General features: G+C 47.6%; 1 protein-coding gene across 4 annotated transcripts in view; it reads left to right on the top strand.

Annotated features, from left to right (window-relative positions):
• The window catches only part of Nol4l (nucleolar protein 4 like), a 120,595-nt gene that overhangs the window by 52,299 nt on the left and 47,775 nt on the right, over positions 1 to 20,521 (top strand). For all 4 annotated transcript variants that reach the window (XR_015739041.1, XM_087911098.1, XM_087911100.1 and 1 more), the window contains exon 4: positions 5,941 to 6,050. Coding sequence is in view for 3 of the 4 variants with exons in the window: in XM_087911098.1 (XP_087767224.1) it covers positions 5,941 to 6,050 (110 nt within the window). In the remaining variant the exon portion in view is untranslated. The remainder of the gene's footprint in view (positions 1 to 5,940; positions 6,051 to 20,521) is intronic.

The raw sequence follows: 20,521 nt of genomic DNA on the forward strand, positions 1-20,521 counted from the left end.
TGAGGCTGTAGACCTCGGCTGTGTTTGGAGTTCGGAAGGGTCCCTACTCAGAGGACTATGAGAGAGTGGCCCTATGAGATGCTTGTCACACTACCACATATAAACTGGCCCTAGGGCCAAGCCAAGGTAATCCTTGGTCTGTCCTGCCAATGGGCCTGGAGAGCTTTTCTCTGTGTACTCCCAACACTACAGGTTTAGGCCCCGTGCTAACTGCCTGGATTCTGCCCACCCAAGTATGTTGGTCCTCTCCTGTTCCTGCCCTAATTGTTTCCATAGCAACTGAAGGAGTCAGGCACAAAACTGCTGCCTGAAGGAACAGAGGCAAGGCTGCCCTGGGGGACTGTTGGCCTCCCAGCTCTCCTGCTCAGCTTCCAACTGTGAGGAGGGTGCTCCTCCCCAAAGGCTGCAAGGCCCACGGGCTGGGGCTTCTCTGTGAGGAGCCTAGCAGCAACTTGCTCCCTCTCCACTGGCTGCCTCCACCTTAGGAGGATCCTTCCCACCTCCAAATCCCAGGAAGGAGGAGAAGGGGGGAGAAGGGGGACTGCTCAGAGCAGGGAACTGCACAGAATCTAAACCAGCTTGAGGACTAAGTGCTGAACCTCTCTCCTGGGCTTGTATTGACAGGAGAGAGGACAGGTGCCTGCCCATCTTCAGTCCTGGGCAGCTGACCTCCCACTGCAGAGAGAGGGCTACAGGAAATCAGACAGCACACAGCCTGTGGAAGAGTAGGCACCAGGCCAGGGGTCCTGGCGTACAGTCCTGTCCCTGCTGTGTGTCCCACAGCAGGGTAGGGGACCTCTCTGAGAATCTGTTGCTCATAATAGCCATGAGTTGTCAGTCCTGGCATATAACCAAGGAAACCAAGACCCCAAGAGGTGCTGAGTGAAACCACTCATCCAAGCTTCCCTCACCCATCTCCCTGGAGAGGAAAGCAGCAAAACTGTCTTTCTCGTCAGCAGAGTGGAGGGATGCACTGTGCAGGGCCTGGGACCTGGATACCTTAGGAACATGTGCCCATTGTTAGGTTGTGGTGCTTAGGCCCAGGTGACTTCCCCTCCCCGCCTAGACTCACAGCCAGTGACCATAATGGTAAGGTTAACCCCCACCCTCGGCAAAATAGCTGGGTCCACACATGTGCTAGATTTCAAAGGGAAAGTTTGGTTTCTAGGATGCCAGTAAGGAAGTCTGGAGTCTGAATGGCTCCTTCTCTGCTCCATGGCTTGGGGCATCAGCCCCTAAGTCCTTGTCGCCAGTTTTCTCCCTGGCAGGAGAGATCTCTACTCTATGTGTTCTCTCAGGTTGCGTCTCTGCCTGCTAGCCCTTCCTTCCCCCAGAGGCAGGCCTCTTATTCCTGGCCCAGGAAGGTGGGGAGGAAGGGGGACAGGGGACAGGATGGAGTCTTCTCTGGAGGCTGCTGGTAGACTGCCCAGCTTCCTGGCCTCATGCTGGAAAGAAAAGGAGGAAGCAGAGTGGCCCCAGTGAGTGGCCTGTCCCCAGCAGAGTGTGGGGCCCAACAGCCCCCAGCTCCCTGCTCCACAAACAAAGCTACAGTGGATCTGGAAGTCCTCGTATTCCAGGGCCTCCACACCACAACCTCACCAGCCAATCCCAAGGGAACTCGTCCTCAGAGCAGCCTGACTTTCTGGGCAGAGGAGCCTTGGAGGGCACATTCCTGCTTTCTCTGCTGTGACGTGGTTGCAAACTCTGAGCTGACGTTGAACAACATGGGCTGGGCTTCTGCTTCCTTGGAAGAATGTGAATCACCAAGCCAGACTTCTCTGCCATTCCCAGGACTGTGCTGCCTTCCAGAGCCCTCCTTCCTGTGCTTTCCGGTCCCGTCCTGCCCATTGCGCTCTTCTGTCTTGCCTTGTTGCCTGGCCTTTTCTCCCCTCATTCTCATACTCTCTGTGTGACAGTGGAAAGCTGCATAACCTTTCTGTGTGGTGTTGTCCTAGCTGCAAAAAAGGGACCCATCTCCTGGGGCTTTGGGGTTCCTGTGGAGCCCTTAGGACATGCTCAGTTCTTCTTGGCTGAGGAATCCACTTTACGCTCTTCGAAAAGCTTTCTTGAGCTACTCCAGGGCACTCTTGACTCTAATGGATGCCCATATACCCTACCTCACCCTGTCCACCCCTCCTATTTTCTCAGCCTCTTTTTCCCCTTCAGGCAGTGAGCAGTAAATATGAGTGATGTGTGATAAAGATGCGTAAAAGGTGCCCACTCTGCAGGCCCCTGGAGCTCGCCCATCCATTGACCTTCCTTCCACCTAGGCTTGGGATCCCTGTTTTGTCTCTGTGTCTGAACTCCAGAAGGCTGGCCGGTCTTATGGCTTTTCTGCTCCTCTTGCACGTGTCCTTCAATGCCCAGCAGAGTTCTTACATCCCTCTGGCCAATATTTGGACACTTCTGTCATCTCTGAACGGAGGAGTTCTTTAGGTAAAAGTTTGTGAGAATGGGCGCCTGGAGAATGTGAAGACTGGTCGTTCTCTTTTGGAATCAGTGTTGATTGGCAGGTGCCATTTGTATCCACTGTGGAGCTGAGTGTGGCTTGGCCTGTTTTATCCTGGGCAGAGCCCAAGTTGTTGATCCTTTCCAAAGCCCCAGAGAATTAGGCTGAGCACTTGGGCTGGTTTCCATTTTCCTTGGCAAGGAGGTGCTGAAACATTGCTTAGGGCGCTTCCTTGGCCTCTCTTCCAGCAGCCTGCTGGATCACTTAGCCTCTGTGGGTGACGCCTCTTAGCTCTCCTCTCTCTGTAGTAACAGCATCCAGTGCAGTAGCATCAAGCAATCTGGCCTGGGCACAGAGGACCACTCTGTCCAGAGAGCCAAGAGAATTCCCTTCTTCCTGTTTACACTCTGCCTTAGCTTGCCTGGTGTGGCATCTTTCCCACCCGCGAGCATCACACTGGGTATCCATCAGTCTTGCTGCTGTTATTTCTCCACTCACCATATCCAGAGTTCATGTGGTTCCCCCAGCCCTCTCCCTTTCTCCTTGCTGTGATGAGACAGTTCTGACCTCCCGTGCCAGCTCCATGGTTCCCTTCCTCACTGGGAATGTCCTCTGCCCACCTTTGTACTGCTGCCCCAACAAGGTGCTCACTCCTGGAACTGGGTGACGAGTACTTCATAGCAACCAAGGCAGGTGTTCCCTGATAGCTGTCTGTCTGCTTCCCTGCCACAGGGGTCTTGCCCACCTCTTCCAGAGCAGTCCTGGCTTCTTCTGGGTCCCAGAAGCATTTTCTGGGGAGCACAAACCAGGGAAAGCCCTTCCCTTCTGCCTACAGATCACCAGCCTGGCCATGCTGTTGCTGCTTCTTATTTTTCCCTAGGCTAAACTGTCGTCTGTTTTCTTACTACTTCTTGATAAGCAGTCTAGCGTTCAGGTGCAGTGTAAGCTGCCTCAGGACATCTTGCCTATGTAGATGACCGAGTGCAGAGAGCCCTTATATGACCAAGGCCATTGTGTGGGTGGGTGGCCCTTCACAACCTCCATGTTGTTCAACTTCATACTGGACAACTTCACCTTTGAAGAAATTAAAGTGAAGTCGCACTTTTCAGCCAGAAGTCCATGATTTGGAGACAGGAGTGTGACTCTTGTCTGTGACCCCATCTCAGTGTCCCTGGAATGGTTTATCTAATAATTGGGTCGCCTCCAACCCAATCTGTCTTGGCAGAGCAGGGCTTAAAAGCTCCCTGGGGTTAAGGAAGTCAACTCTAGGTTGATGGTGGTCTATTGAAAAGACCAGCTCCATTTTCCTATAAGCAAGGCCCATGTACACAGCATTCCCTGCCCCACCCAGAAAAGGTGGGAAATAAAGACCAGCCCTCCCCACCATCTGCACAGTGCTCACGCACATCAGTGCAGTCTCAGGGGTCTGAACCGAGTATGGAAGTGAAACTCGGGGGGTGTAGAGGCAGGCCATGAGAACACAACTCAAGCGACTCGTTGGCACCAGTAATGATGCTACATTCTTTTTTCTTTTTCTTTTTTTTAGTGGGCTGGCATGAATTTGATAACTAACCATTTTGAGTCAGAGTACTCAGTATTTAATTGTGACCAGCAAACATTTTTAGTTATAATTTCTTTGTATACACGTAAGACTTGAAAGCTTTAGAGGGTCAGCAGTGAACTTCTTCCTCTGACCTAATTTTAGGGTTTTGGTGCCTTTGAAATATATGTTTCTATCAGCTATCCAAGTTTGTTGAAACACATTCATCACTACAAAAAGGGTATACAGAAGTCTTGGGTCCAGTTTGGTCTGGGGCCCTTCTCCTTCTCTTCTGTTCTTTTGGTGGGGGATCGAGGGGAACTGGGGTGACTTTGCCCCCACGTTTCAGAAGCTCTTTCTCCTTTTCTCACTGTAGCCAGATACTTAGAAGATGAACTGCTTTAGTAATATTTCATTGAGCCGTTTTAGACTCACTGTGTTTACACTTCCTGGACATTACTCACAAGTGTGTGCCCTCCTGCGGGCTTTCCACTTGCACGGTGTCGCATGGATGCAGAGGTCTCTGTAGCATGGATGCAGAGGTCTCTGTAGCTGGGTGCAGAGGTCTCTGTAGTTGGGTGCAGAGGTCTCTGTAGCTGGGTGCTGGCTCTGGAGGGATAAGTGGAGCAAATGGTCCTGTGATCGCCGGCAGCCTGTCCCTGGCATCTGCGTTTGCCGCAGCTTGTCTCTTGGCTGTGTTGGTGACAAGAGGAGGGCAGGCTTTGCTTGGTGGGGAAGTTGCTCTCATTCCTCTCGACTCGGATCCCACCCCTTTGATGAAGTAGAGATCTTTTGATGGAAAGCCTTCGGTAAAACCACCCTGGGGAGGTCCAGAGGAGAGGCAGCCAGGCTGATGTCATGGCCACCCTGAGCAGAAATTCAAGTCGTGTTTACTACATGACCCATAAATTCCATCTCTCAGAATAGTTCTGTGATAGAAAAGATTAGAATACAGACTAGTATCAATTCCCAGAGATGTTCTCTGCAGTGTTGGTTATACTAGCCCATACCTAATCAATCATAAGGGTATGGCTCAGGTAAATTATGAGAAAATAACCCATGACAGAATGTTTAAGGGAAAAAAATTACCTATACTGCTCAGGAGACTGAGACAGGAAGATCATGAACTCAAGGCCAGCCTAGGCTACACACAAAGCATGACCCTGTCTCAAAATAAATAACTTAATTAAATTAAATACCTTTTTGAGAAGAAATTGGACTATAATTCTCTGTATGCATTATGATATCAAATATGCAAGGGAAAGTACAAGGAAAATAAACAGGCGCATATGCCAGGCTGCCTGATGCAATTACGCTTTTAAATTTTTTTCTCCACATCATTCTGCACATTGCAGATTTTCTACAGAAGGAGCACACACACGTAGCTTTGATCCTCAGGACAGCAGAGTAATAAGCAGGGGGAAATCCTCCTCTGCATGCGATTATGGCAGCACCAGGATTTGGGAGGGTAGATGGCACGGGGGGCCTGGCTCAGATCTGTGAGCCATCTGGTCCCAGAGGGTGCTGGTGGGGATGGGGGGTGGGGGGCACTGTGGGACTGAGGCTGGAGTGGGACAGGCAGAGGCAGGTGTTTACCAGGAGGAGCCGACTTTGGCCAGAGTTGGAAACCCAATGCCTTTGGGGTCCTGGCAGGTGGTCCGAGTGGGCAAAGCTGTGCCCTATGGTGAGCGGGGCTGTGGCAAAGCACAGATGCCCTGCCTGTAAGAAGCGGCTGCTGCAGGGCCCATGTGACCAGGCCTTCCATTTCTTTTGAAACAGACAAGTCTCACTTTTTTTTTTTTTCAAATGACACCTAGTTGGCAAGCATTTCAACACTGTGTGCTGCACACTGCACAGAAGGACAGTTGACCAGTGAGTGGCCACTGGCCCCCTGCCCCCACCCTCTACCCCGACTTGGACTGAAAGGAGTTTCCTTTTGTTATTCCTGCAGAGAGCGAGCCTCCGTCCCCTCTGGTGTCTGGCATTATTGACTACAACATGCCCCTCACCTCCACCTACTTGAAGCAGATGAAGCTGCGAGTGATGAACTCTCAGGAGCAGGTAAGGTGCCTGCTCTCTGGGCGGGCTGACCTTGCCTGGCTGTGGCTGACAGAGTCTTTCCAGGACTGGGGACCACAGCGGCCTGTATAAGCAGGGGCAAATCAAAGAGACACTTATCTGGTCATCTGGCCCCACTGCCAGCAGAGAGGGTGGGAGCGCACCCTTCCTGGGGGTGTCTTTTGAAGTCTTAAAACTCAGCCTTGCCAGGCTTTCCCCAAGGACCTTCAAGGGAGGGGCGCTCCAGAACCACAGGCCTTGACTCTCAGGTCCTCCCCTCTGTCTGTTGCTTTGCTGGCTACTTGCCTGTGGCCACTGTCATTCTTGGGTCCTAGACAGGCCAGGAAGATGGGCCTTGGACAGTGGCCCAGACTAGATAAGGCCTTGGGGCTCCCTGGTTGTCCAAGACTTCCAGATGCGGTTTGCCAAGGGATGTCAGGCACCATGAAAACAAGCTCCGAAACTCCGCCTCGCTTGCGTCGACCCACACAGCCCATTTGCTAACCTCTTACAAAGCAAATAGCCTGTCTTTCAAAGAAAATCTGGGTGAGCACTGTCTTCTCCCTCTGCTGCCACCAAAATCAGGGCACTCCTTCCTCACCTCATCTCAAGTGCCCCCACCTCTGCTGATATCAAGTCCCAGAGGCTTAAAACTAAAGGAAGGGGAGCTTGTTCTCGCATGGAATCCAGGTCAGAACTCTGGGTCCATGCTGTTTTGTCTGCAAGTCTCCTTGAGAATGTGAACATGTGTCTGTGGGGTCGGGGAGGGGAGCATGAAAGGTGGGGAGCCTCCTGGCTGGGCCTGGATGTGGCAGGGTGAGCCTGTGCAGCAGCTGGGCCTGGGCTGCCCACTGTGAGCACTCACGCTATTTGGCTTGACCTGCAGAGCTGCCCCCACCCCACAACCCGGGTTCCCAGAGGCTAAAGGAAGGAAGCCAACTTTGCTCTGGGAGGCCAGCCTCTTGTGTCTGTGTTGACCCCTCATCCAACAGCACCTGTCCTAGATGGTTGCAGTCAAAGTCTGTGTGTGCAGGGTGAGGGAATGGGGGGCGGGGTAAGGGGATGGAAGGACGGGGGAGTTGGGGGAAGCAGGAGATGAGCAGAGCCTGCATGGTTTTTCTGTTGTGGGGTGGCAATCTCAGGATGTCACTGTGCTAATATTTAGGAAATCTCTGTCCTATTGCACAGATCCCTGGTGACTATTGAGGAGGAATCATGGCCTTTGTTTTCCTATAACTATCACAGTGTCACTTCTAACATATGAAGAGCCAGGCACAAAACTCAGACAGCTGAGAGCAGTGCCACATGGCCTCTTCTCTTCAGGGCAGGCAACTGGATCTGGGCGGCTGCTGGGGCCAATGCGGTCAGTGTGGTGTGCAGATGTGACCTCTCTTCCATGCTCCTGTCAGGTTTTATTTGGTTGTAAAATCTTACTCTAGTTTCCCTTGCATTGGTACAAGGAGGGGGTGGTGAGGGCTTAACAAAGATGGGGCCCTTCCTGTGAGCCAGGCTCTAGAGCTTAGCAGATGGGACACAGCGGTGCTGCTGTGAAGCTTGCCCTCCAGGATATGTGGATTTGGGTACTCAGGATGTCCAGCAGAGGGTCCGCGACAGAGTCAGGGAAGGCTTGCCACAGCAAAGGATGCCTCAGATAAGCTTAGATATGAAAGAAAGAAAAGTTCCAGACCTTAGGAAGAACCTACACAAAGGCCCCATGGTCAAGGGAGGACAGAGCCTGTGCGAGACAGAATGTGAGAAGTTCCATCGCTGATGGAGAAGGGGAGAAACTTACAGCCACAGTCAAGTGTTGGGCAAGTATCTAGCGAACCAAAACTCACAGACTGACTGTCCTGGCCTGACTCAAGCTACTCCCACAATAAGACTGCAAGAGTCGTTGTCCCCAGGTATTCTAGGAGCTGACTGCAGCTGGGACTGGGAGTGGGAAGATTCAGAATACCAGTTTCCCCTGTCTGTGGGAGAGGGGATCAAAGGGCAAACCCTCCTTGCATACTAGCGGGTGAAGCAATAGCAATATCCCACATTTCCTTGGGAAACGTCAATCTCCAGCACCCTCTATCCCCCTGCACTCCTCACCTCCCCGTGAACAGCAAGGAGTGTCAAGGCCTTGGTCTTCCAGGCAGCAGGCAGCACTATTGTCCCTGCTTTATGGCTGGCACAAGGGAAACAAGAAATCACTCTGCTCACCTGATTGTTTATCTACAGCAGCAAGGAAGGGGCCAAGGACCTGAAGTCTCTGATCCTCCTGCTTGAGTTGAAACTAAAAATACATATCCTTGCATTGGTAGCCTCTTCCTTACACAGTGAAGTCCGAGCAGGGTCCTCTCTTCCAGAACCTACCTTGGCCTAAGTTCTGCCCTGTCACGCCCCACATCCCAAGACAAAGCTTCACTTCATCACTGACCAGAGTGCCAATGGCTGACACCTGTAGTGTTGGCAAGCTTATAATGTGAGCTACGTGAAAGCAAAAGCAGTCAGTCCCCGATAATGGGCCAGGGTAGAAAAGGTCAATGTAATCATACACTTGGGAGGAGCAACTGCCCAATCATTCCTTTTGAGGGTTTTCCAACATTGCATGTCCAGGAGATAACGGGGAGGTAGGATGGTGCAAGAGCACCTCATCTTGTCTGATGAGATGGTGAAGACGGGCTGGGGTTTTCCTGCAGCTGGGTACTTAGTCCCTCTCCGTGTCAGATATTAGAAATATGGAACCCTAATACCAGGGGCTGACACCTGGCACCCCCACTACACTAAATGACACTCTCTACAGAGACCCCCCCCCCCCAGAGCATGGCTCTAGTTGTCATCGAAGTGACCACAGTGAGCTGAAGCTATGGGGAATAGTGTCCTAAAAAAGGTATTATTTCCTGCTGGGGTGGCGGCCCATACTATAATCTTGGCACTTGGAGGGGAGAGGCAGAAAGACCCCAAGTTCAAGGCCAACTTGGGTTCAGAAACTCAAAACAAGAGGATTTTGCTTATCATGAACTGTTTTAGAGACAGGACTGAAGTCACACTTGGTTGTAGAGATGGTTAACTGTACTTCTTAGAGGAGGCAGGGAAGGGACATGCAGTGAGCTGTGAGCTCTCAGGGAACAGCTGGGAGCTTTCCTGACAGTCAGGTCCCAGGAAGGGATGCAGGCTACCCTGCAGGCCTGTGTCACCCAGTAGGTACCGACTGACCGATCAGTGTCCTGATTCCCTCCCAGAGGGTGCTGTGGGCACTGAGAACCACGCCCTATCTCATTGTCACAGAATAATCCATTTGTTGCCCTTCACCCTTTCTTATTTTTTCATCCTTTTATAATGAAATAACACACACTCTCTGTAGAAAAATCATTAGACAAAACAAAACACACACACACACACACACACACACACACACACACACCCAAAACACAAGATCGAGAGGATAGTGAAAAAGATCCCATCTTCCACCCAACCCTGTCCACTTCTACCCATTTTCAGGAGCACCTTGCTGGCTTTGCCTGGAAACTGGGGGGTGACGGCCTTAAAAGGGGAGATTAGAGCTGTCCATGCCTACCTTTAAAACCAGGGCTCAGGAAGATCTCTGCGTTCGCAGCCAGCCTGGTCCACAGAGTGAGTTCCTGGACAGCCAGAGCTCCACAGAGAAACCCTGTCCGGAAAAAACAAAAACAAAACAAAAAAGGGAATAATGAGGGTGGGGACACCAATGCGCATCTCTTCTAGATTGTGACTGCCACAGTGTCCACAAGAGGTCCATGTGCCTTCAGTGTCCTGGTTGTCCTGATTGCTCCTGAGATGCAGTTTTGAAGGGAGATCCTACTATGGGCGTCACAACTGGAAGCAGGGCCATCTTGCCCTCATCCCATATAAACTTTATCAGGTGGAACCCTACTTTATGCCTCAGTCTCCTCACCCCAGATTCTGTCCAGAGGGAAGACTGCACCTGTTTCTCCTCCCAGCAGTGCTAATGTCTCCTAATGGTTTTACTGTTCTCATAGCTGTGTGAAGTGGTATTAAGGTCTATTGTTCAGCCCAACCTGCTAGGGGCACCACTTTGCCTCCATTAACCTCTGCCTCCCTCTCTTTCATGCCACCCTAGTCCAGGGCAGACAGATGTTCAGAACAGACCCACCTCTACTAAGGGTATACACCTGGAACCTGCAGGCTCACTTGGGTTCTCCAAATGATTTCCCTCTTTGCCTGGAAAGCAGACAGCTGACCCTGTTCCCAGTCAGGATTCCAGACTGCCACCCCCACTTCACCCTGGGTGACTTTGACTTCTCTGTCCTCCATTTTGTTCATTAATTACTTGAAAGTCAAAAGAATACACTTTCTGCATAGGTTCTTTTTGTTTGTTTGTTTCTTTGGTTGGTTTTTCTTTCTTTTTTTCTCTCTTTTTTTTTTGTTTGTTTGTTTGTTTTTCAAGACAGTGTTTCTCTGTGGGGCAGTCCTGACTATCCTAGAACTCGCTCCTTAGACCAAGCTGGCCTTGAACTCAGAGACCCACCTGTCTCTGCCTCTCAAGTGCTGGGATTAAAGATGTGCACCACCACCACCTTGCTCTAAGAGATATTATTTTTAATTGTGGGTATGTGAACATGTGTTCTAGTGTCTGGGAAGCCTCCTGGAACCAGAGTTACAAGTGGTTGAGAATTGCCGATTAGGAATCAAACTTGTTCCTTTTTGAGAGCATTTCTTGACTACTGAGGTTTCTCCAGCCCCCCTTTTTATTTATTTTGTGTGTGCATGTGGGGGGAGCATTGTGCACCACGGCATTAGTGTAGAGGTCACAGAACACTTTCAGGACATGGTTCTCTCCTTCCACTGTGGGTCCTTGGGTTGAATTTAGGGTGTCGCCAGGCTTGGCAACAGCTGCCTTTACCCACTGAATCATCTTAGCACCCTTCTTTGTAAGGAAGCCAGGTGATGTGAAACATAGCAACCACTGGGCTGGGCACATCAGAAGCACTTTCCAAAGCTCTTTATTTCTTATTTGCAGCGCTGGGGATAGAACTGAGGAACTCACACAGGCTAAGCAAGATCTCTATCACTGAGCCATCTTCTCCACCCCACCTCCCCACCCCCTCAGCCACCACATTCACTTAAAACAAAACAAAAACCCCAAAAATCTAATGTAAGGTCTGGGGTGTAGTTTAACTAGCACTCTAACAGTGTTTACCCAGCATTCCTGAGGCACTGGGCTCCATCCTCAACACTACAGTAACCAGGGGTAGTGGCCGATGCTTGCAGTCCCAGCACTGGAAGAGGATTTCAAGGTCATCCCGAGCTGTGTAGTAGTAAGTTCAAGGCCAGCTGATCCCTTGCTCAGAAGAACCCAAGAAAACGGGAAAACAAAACTAACAAAGCTGGGGGAGCGGAGGCTGTTGCAAATACATACGATACCTAAGCTATTTTTAGTGTGTGATTAAGTGGCTACAACATACTCCTATCATGTTGAGTAACAACCATCACCAACTGTCTATATTCACAGGTGTGTGTGTGTGTGTGTGTGTTTGTGAGAGAGAGGGGGGGCAGAGAATAACCTCAGATGTCATTCCTGGGGTGTAACTCTTTCACCTTCTTTTAGACAGTCTCTCTCTTCACTGCCTGGAGCTGACTGACCACTGTGGCTGTAAGCATGCACCCACCACATCCAACTTTTCCACGTGGGCTGTGGCAAGCGCTTTACCAACTGAGCCATCTCCCCAGCCCTGTCTGTTCATCCCTTCTCATGAAATCTTGTGTCCTTAAAGGAGCCCCACAGTGTCTCTCCAGCTCTGTAAAACCTTTGCTGTACTCTCTGTCTCTGGTTTGGCTTAGGCAGCACTGTCCTGCCTTGGCTGGACACTGACTTAGTGCTGTATCTTCAGGGTCCTTCAAGTCAAGGGCTGTGTCAGAACTTCATCCTTTCACAGCTGAGAAAAATCTCTTTGTATGGGACTGTTATTTCTTTCATCTGTCTGTTCATCAGTGAACATTTGAGCTGGTGGTACTTTCAACATATCATTCATTTTAAAATTTTATTTATATTTATTTATTACTATTGTGTGTGTGCACCATGTATGTCCGGTGCCCACAGTGGTCATAAGAGGGCATCAGATTCCTGGAACTAGAGGAAAGAGAGTTAGTCAAAATATAGGTGCTGGGAGCTAAGCCTGGGTCCTCTGCAGGAGCAGTAAGTGCTCTTAGCTGCTCAGCCATCCCTCCAGCCCCACAACCACATTACTTTTTAATTATCTCTTGAAGAAGGGAACCAATAAAGCAGAACAGTGATTCTTGTCTCTGAACCTTCCTCCTCTTTTCTGTCTCACAAACTTTTTCAACCTACTCTTTGGTCAGAATAACTCAAGAAAATGGTAGACCGAAAGGGAAATCATTGTCCCTGGGACACAATGAGTCAGACTGTGCCTGGCTCCTAGGTGTAGCCCTGGGCAGAAAGGGTTAGGAGCCCACAGACAGTGGTGCCCTTTTTTTTTATCCTCTATAGGTCAGGCCACATGAGAGTGTGGAGGAATAACAGGATGGGAAAGTATCCATATCTGCTGCAGCTCAGAGTGTGTGACTTGGGTGACCTTTTTACTAAGACTTTATTGATTGATTGATTGATTGATTTGTAAATGGAAGCTGTGCGTTGGTTTCCTGGCTGCCCAGATCTAAATAATCACACAGAAACTATATTAATTACAACATTGGTCAAAGGCTTAGGCGCCTTTCTAGCTAGCTCTTATATCTTAAATGAACTCATTTCTATTATTTTGTCTTTTACCACGAGGCTCATAGTTTGTTACCTCTTGCTTCTTTGATTGCTACATGGTGTCAGACTCCTTCAGCAACTACATGGCATCTACTAGACTCTGTCACTCTCTTTCTATATCTCTGTTCAGATTTCCCACCTGGCTGTATTCTGCCCTGTCATAAGCAGCTTCTTTATTAACCAATGGTAATAAAACATATTCATAGCATACAGAGGGGAATTCCATATTATCTCCCCTTTTCTGTCTAAATAAAAAGAAGGTAACTTTAACATAGTCAAATTACATATACAAAACAGGTATCAAGCAAGAATTATATTTAACAATATTTAGTCTATTTGTATCTGAAGAGTTTTATATCTAATTTATCTTTTATCATAACTAAGGAAATTTTATCCATAACTATATGTCTTTAACTCTTCAAAGACCCCAGAAGGATATGTAAGCAGGATATGTATTGCAAGCAACTTCCAAAACTTAAGAATTGACAGAGACATCTTGCTACCTGGACAGTCACCCAAAGTTCTTCTGTAACATTGGGACATCCATCTTCAGCCTCCAGGCCTATAGTATCCAGAAGACTTTTCCATGAAGCAGGACATTTGAAAGATTGTTTTGCCTATGTTGGCAGTTTCTCAATGACTTCCTTCTGTGTCCTTCAGAATATCTGGCCGACTCTTTCATGAACAAGAGCCCTGAAGGATTGTCACCTTCTGGAAAGTTCAGCAGTCATTTTCCTGTGGGTCCTGCATGTCCAGTTTATACAGCATACTGTCAAGCAGTCCAGGCAAGAGCAGTTTCTTGCCTAAATGGTTAACAAACTCCGTAAGAAGCCTCTTCGATGCCCATCATCCTCTTAAGTAGATTGGTACGGCCAGAAGCCGAAATGTCTCACTGTTGAGAAAAGTCTAAGTTCTTAAAACAACTTAAACGCCATATTCTGTAGGTCTTTGAAAGGTTTGAAGAATACTTACCCATCTGAAATATATCTCTGTACATCTAGAAAATCTAACTAACATGGCAAGTTTGACTATTATAGATGACTATTAATCTGTAATTTTTAAATGAACTATATAAACATAATACCTTAAACAAGAACAGAATTACATATACACAGTGTAACAAAATCAACCTTAAATTTGTATCAATAGACCAGGATTCATACCAATGCAAAGTATTTATCTCTATATCATAGCCCCCCCTTTTTTTAGAAATTGACTATGACCATTAATCACTTATAATCAATCCCCTTTAAATGAAAATAAACATTTATAAACACTAATTTTGGGAATTTGGTCATTGTTATCTCCAAACTGCTTCCTGCTGTTTGTTGGGCAAAGATATTTTTAGGGTTCATGGAGACCTTTCAGGGGGGTCTTGTTCCATCAAGCCACATTAGCTAGAAGGAACCCACAGATTCTCATCTCCTGTGGAAACAAAAAGCAGAACCTCTTTTCCAAAGCAACATATCCTTAGACCCAAATTTTGAAGTCAAGATACCTTTATATTGGTTTAACTTATGTCCCGCGCTACCGTCTCGCCTGCAAGAACGACGCAGGGACACATAGGACACTTCTGCAGAAAAGCTTTAATGCCCCTTGGGAGAGCGAGCATCAGCCAACATGGCGGAGACCCAGATATGAAGGAAGCCATCCCTTATATATGAAACAGACCCTGCTTCGGACGTGTCACTCTTGGATTGGTCTGCTGCTCCCAGTCCCAGGTGATGCCTCGGGAGTAGGCGGGGACACAGAAGTGGAAAGATACCAACACGTGTGCGTTCACCTAGTGGTGAAGCCGGATGTCAGCGCCATCTTGATGATGGAGAATGTGGTTGCGGCCTTCTACAAACTTAGCCTTCCCCAGAATCAAATGTCTCTTTGCAGTTAGCTAATTAACAGTCAAAAAATTCAAAGAAAACACAATAATATACATAATCCAGACTCTCTGTGTATACTCCATCTTTACATGGCTTATTATTTTGACTCTATTACTTTTTAATATTTATCTTTACTCCTTTCATCTATGACTGTACTTGTTCTTAAGCACATGTACGTTTATTCAACACTGTGACTCATCCAGAGCTCTTTTCCATCTGAATCTGTCTTATTGTATCTCTGTAATTTTCTGACCTTTGTTTTTAGATACTAAATGGGTGTGGCTAGGACCACCTCCTCGCCCCTGCCTGTTGGCTCTGGCCTGTCCAACATGGTGGAGGTATGTTTACTGCCAGCTTTGCAAGCCATGCTCACTGCCCCAGCTCCAGGGACATAGTGGGTGTGTGTATATTGTCATTAAGCAACTAGTAGCAAGCTGCTCACAAACCCCATTTAAATGCTGGACCTCCCCCAAAGAGCCAGAGTTAGTGCTGCCAGCATGAACCAGGAAGCTGTCTCTTAAAGAAGCCTTGTAGTTTTTGCTTCTAATGCTGAGCAAGGAAACCTCTTAAAGGAGCCGTGTGTCTGCTTGTTGCCAGAAAACAGAGCCTATCTGGAAAAAAAAAAAAAAGGTGGCTACCAAGAAGCTGCTCTTGGCTCCAATTTTTGTGAATCTAGAAGCCCTCTTTTTTTTATTTAAGTTTTTTTAGGTCTTATGTGGATCCATGCCCTAGACGGTGGGTACCATTTTGTAAGCAGAGATGGAAATGCTTTTCTATTTCCTGGCCACCCAGACCTGAATAATCACACAGAAACTATATTAATTACATCACTGTTTGGCCAGCAACTTAGGTGTCTTTCTAGCTAGTTCTTATATCTTAAATTAACCCATTTCTCTTCTTTTGTGTTTTACCACTAGGCTTATGGTTTGTTACCTCTTGCTTCTTGGGCAGCTACAAGGCATCTCCCTGACTCTGCCTTTATCTCTGTTTAAATTTCCTGCTTGGCTTTATTCTGCCCTGCCATAAGTTGAAGCAGGTTCTTTATTAACCAATGGTAATAAAACATATTCATAGCATACAGAGGGGACTTCCTCACTATTTATTTATTTTTATTTTATGTACATGTATGTCTGTGCAACATGTGCGTGCGGTACCTAGAAGAGGTGTCAGATCTCATGGATCTGGAGTAAGGATGTTTATGAGCTCCCATTTTGGTGCTGGGCAGGTGCTGGGCCCAAGCTCTCTTCCTGCAAGAGTAAGTGCTCTTTTGAGCAGAGCCATTTCTCAGAGGTATGGGTGTACTTCCCCTTTGCAACAGCCCTAACTGTCCTGGAACTTGCTCTGTAGACCAGTCTGGCCTTGAACTCACAGAGATCTACCTACCTCTACCTCCTGAGTGTGGGGATTAAAAGTGTGTGCCACCACTGCCCAGCTTTAAAAAATTTAATAATTTATGTATTCTTATTTTATGTGCATTGATGTTTTGATTTCATGTATGTCTGTGTGAGGGTATCAGATCCCTTGGAACTAGAGTTATAGATAAGTGTGAATTGCCATATGTTACAGACATTGTGAACTGTCAATACTCTTAGCCTCTGAGCCATCTCTCCAGCTCCCTGGGTGTGTCTCCTTAAAGAACAATCTCTAGAGAGTAAAATTGAAACTTCTAAATCTATGGAGAAAATAAAAGAAATAAAAGTTGCTCAGCCCACACAAGAGTAGGTGGAGCTGTGTAGAGAGCTTGCTGGTGCCTCCAGGCCCTGGGCTCAGTTCTTAGGACCCCTAGAAAGTACCACTGAATCTAACAGAAACAAGATCAAACACCAATAAATCACGATACATGTGAGTGGGTTAAATTCCACTACAGAGACAAGAAGGCTCAATGGGCTTTTTAAAAAAATAGCAAAATCTTGCAGGTGGTGGTGGCACATGCCTTTTAATTTCAGCATTGGGGGTAGGGGGTGTGCAAAGGCAGTCAGATCTCTGAGTTCGAGGCTAGCCTGGTCTGCAGAGCGAGTTCCAGGACAGCCAGGAATACACAGAGAAACCTTGTCTTAAAAGAAAAAGCAAAATCTAACCATTTGTTATTTATCTGATATATTTATTGATGGTCCAGAAAAGAAAACGAGAACTAGAGCGAGAGGAGGCGCTGCTGTTGTGCTGAGCAAACACATGTTAATTGTCAGAAAGTGCCACGTGCCCGCGCTGAAAGGCAACCTCCCTGGGGATGGTCAGCGCCTTCCTCCTTGGCTGGCCCTTGGGCAGAGAGGTCAGATGCTGCGAGGCAGCATCTTTGCGCTGTGTGCTCAGTCTGGCTTTGCCTTCCTGTTTTCATTAGTCAGTGTCTGCATCTGAGCAGTACAGGTGGACCTGGAGGCACCCATGTCCTTGTGACACCTTGGCAAGGTCACTCTCACCCTCCTCCCTGGCTCACGTCCCTCGCCCCAGAACTTTCTGTTCTTGCTGGCCCCCTCTCTTGTCCCACCTCTAGTCCTGGAAAAAAAACCTCTGTAGCCTCTGGGATTGCCCGCTTGTCCCTGGCCTGTACATGGGGTCAGCTTGCTGCCTCGAGAGGCCCAGAACACCAGTGGCTATATTTTCGAGATCACAGAATATCTTCCTCAGTAAATCTCTGACTCTGGAGGAGGGTTTGAGCTGCAGAAGAAAAACAAAAGCAACTGAAATACTGGCCTTGGCTGAGGTGGCCACCTGAATTTCTCCAGAGTGTGGTCCTTGGGGCATTTCCACTGAGGAGTTATGCTGACAGGATCTGCCTGTGACCCCAGGGCAGCTTGCCCTCAGAAGTGGCCTCTCCCTCTCTGGAGGCCTTTCTTCTTTTCTGTGTTTTTGTTTATTTTTCTTCATTTGTACTTTTATCAGGAGAATACATTTAAAAAAAAAACCTTCAAAAGCAGTAGACCCTGCCCCAACCTGTCCACTTTAGTTTCTCTTCTCAACATAGATGGCCTTTTTCCTTTCCCTCAGCCATCTCTTCTATATTTTCCTTCTGTCTCTAAATAACAAGTTTATACTTCTAGCACTTGTTTTATTATTATTGTAATAATTTGGACTTTGCTTGTTGATGTCGTTTTAAGAATTTCTTGCTATAGGAGATGAAGTTTGGAGGTCTTACCCTGTCCTGTAAGCACCCTCGCTCATCCTTCATCTGCCCTCCGGTGTGCCCCTGTCTCTATCTAGATAAATCACTACTCAGTATTCACATTATTACTGTGCAAGTCCTACTTGTGGCTGACCCAGCTAGCATACCATCGATTCCATTTGCTTTCCTGGATTTCCAGGAGTTGGCCAGTGCCTTTCCCTGCCTGGCCCTGTGTCTTCTCATCTTTCTTTGCTGAGAATGCCTGTCATTTCTCTTTTATGGGCTCAGATCCACTCTTTTTCTTCTTTCTTTTTTTCTTTCCTTCTTCCTTTAATTCCTCCTACATTTGCGTCTCAAAAAAAAAAAAGCCAACCACACCAGCCCTGTGTTTCCTTTTAGTAATGTTTTCATTCTCGTTATAGATAATGTTTGAGAAGAGTTTTAGATTTATAGAAAAGCTGAGGTGAGGGGACGCCCACACTCCCTCCCACCCTACTCGTGGTTTCGGCTATTAGTAACATGTTACGGTGGCCAACGCGATACACGGTTAGCTGAAGTCAAAGTTTATCTACACTTCCTTGAGTCTTCTTGTCCCTTCTGTCCGGGTTGCATTATTACACTGAGCTGCCCTGTGCTTTAAGGCTCCCCTGGGCTGTGGTATTTTCCTGAGATTTTCCTGGGTTGTGATGACCTTGACAGTTAGTGAGTGCTGGTCATGTGCTTTGTGGGATTTTGGAATTTCTTGGATGTCTTTCTCAATATAAACGGTAATGTTTATGGTCATTCCAAGGAAGGACACAGACATATCGGCTTCTGACTGTCCATGTGGTTTATCTGATGTTGGCTCTGATAGCACCTGGTTGAGGCAATGCCTGTCGATCTCTCCCTAGAGCTGCCTGCTCCATCCTTGAGGAGAACTGCAGAAGATCTGCCAGAGCCGTGGCCTCCCCTGCACTGCAACTTTCTGACTTTTCTCTTCCCCACCCCTAGTGGCTTCCTGACTGCTCACTTCATATTCTGTTCACGGTGCCCCTCCACTTTGGTGATCAAATTTATTCCAATCTGGGCCACTGGGCACCCTTCCCGTTAGCTCCTGTGCCATTTTCACATGGACCCCTCTGAGTCTGCATTCTCTGGTTAGTTTGGTCTGGGCTTTGGTTTGGTTTTTTGGTTTATCGTGACTCTGGCACTCCAGCAGTCCAGTTCGTCTCATCTTCCTTGCTCCAGCTCCAGAACCAGCCATTTCCCCCAGAGAGCCTTTCCCCCTTCTTGGAGAGTCATGCGAAAAATAAAACTGGGGTATTAAGTGTGCTGCTTTTGGAGTGTCTTCTCTTCCAGACCCTCTAGGTGGACAGAGAAAAACATGTTTTCACTTACATTTTTTGTTGCATTATTTATTCATTTGTTTTGTGTGCATATGTGTATGGGCACGTGTGCTACAACATGTCTGGAGATCACATGACAACTTTGGGGACCAATCGGTTCTCTATTTCAACTCTAGGTTCCCAGGATCGAACTCGGGTCATCAGACTTGGTGACAGGTGCCTCTAACTTTTCATTTTTTAATATTTAATCTTTGTCTCTGTGAGTTAGAAATCAGCCTGAGAAGAGAGTTCCAGGACAACTGGAACTATTATACAAAGAAATCCTGTCTCAGAAGAAAAAACTTATCTTTGTCCATTTAGACATTAGAGGAGGAGGAACCTATTTTCCGCACAGCTTTGAGACTACTTTTATACCGTACCAAATTTTTGTCCAGTCAGAATCCATTTGTGTTCACTCCACTGGCCTTTGCCTGTTCCTGCCCCGTGCTGTGTTAAGCATTAAGGCTTTATAATCTCAGGAATAGATGCCTTCTTGCTGACTTTGGTTTTCAAAGTTTTACTGACTTGAAGAAAGGTCATTTGGCGATGGACATACTTCTTTAAATGTATCCTCTTCTTACTGGTGGAGGCCCACCTGACTTGACTCTAAGAATTAAGCAATACACTTGGCCCCAAATCTCTTGTTCACTCAAAAACCTACTGGGGACAGATAGTGCCCCTGCCATCCTGAAAATGACTTCAGCACGACTGGGATTTTTTTTTTATTTCATAAAAGATTTGTTTTTATTTTATGTGTATGAATGTTTGCCAGCATGTGTGCGTATGTGCACCGTGTGTGTGTGTGCAGTGCCTTCAGAGACCAGAAGAGGGTCCTGGATCCCCCAGAGCTGGAATTATAGATGGTTGTAAGTGGTTATGTGGTGGGAACTGATCCCAGGTCCTCTGTAAGTGAAGCAAATGCTCTCAACCACTGAGTCATTGCTCCAACTCCACTATTGGCATTCTTGACCTCAAGAGGAAGTGACCTCTCAGGGCATGACAGAGGGAAGTATGGGAAGCTCACTGTCAGATGTATCTGGTTGAGAGGCATTATTTTCCAGATTAATATACCATGGACTATCCTTAAGTGTTTTCTAGAAATTTTCTGTGACTTCCAAATATTTCCAAGAGAATAAACGTGCTTTTACCGGGACATCTTGGGTTCACAGAGGCCTGGCCCTCCTCTCCTGCCACATCCCTACAGCTATGTGGGAAAAGAAACAGAAATAGCCGGCATTTCTTTTGTTTCTTGGGCTGGATAGCCTGGGCCCAAAAGGGTTGCTGCCTCTGGCAGCTCCTCACGTCTCTGTCCGTGCTATGAGGGTTCCAAGGCAGCCTTTTTAACTTCATTAACCAGGAAAAAAAAATGTCTG

This window comes from Myodes glareolus, chromosome 10 (assembly GCF_982192425.1).
Source record: "Myodes glareolus chromosome 10, mMyoGla1.1, whole genome shotgun sequence".
Lineage (NCBI taxonomy): Eukaryota > Metazoa > Chordata > Mammalia > Rodentia > Cricetidae > Myodes > Myodes glareolus.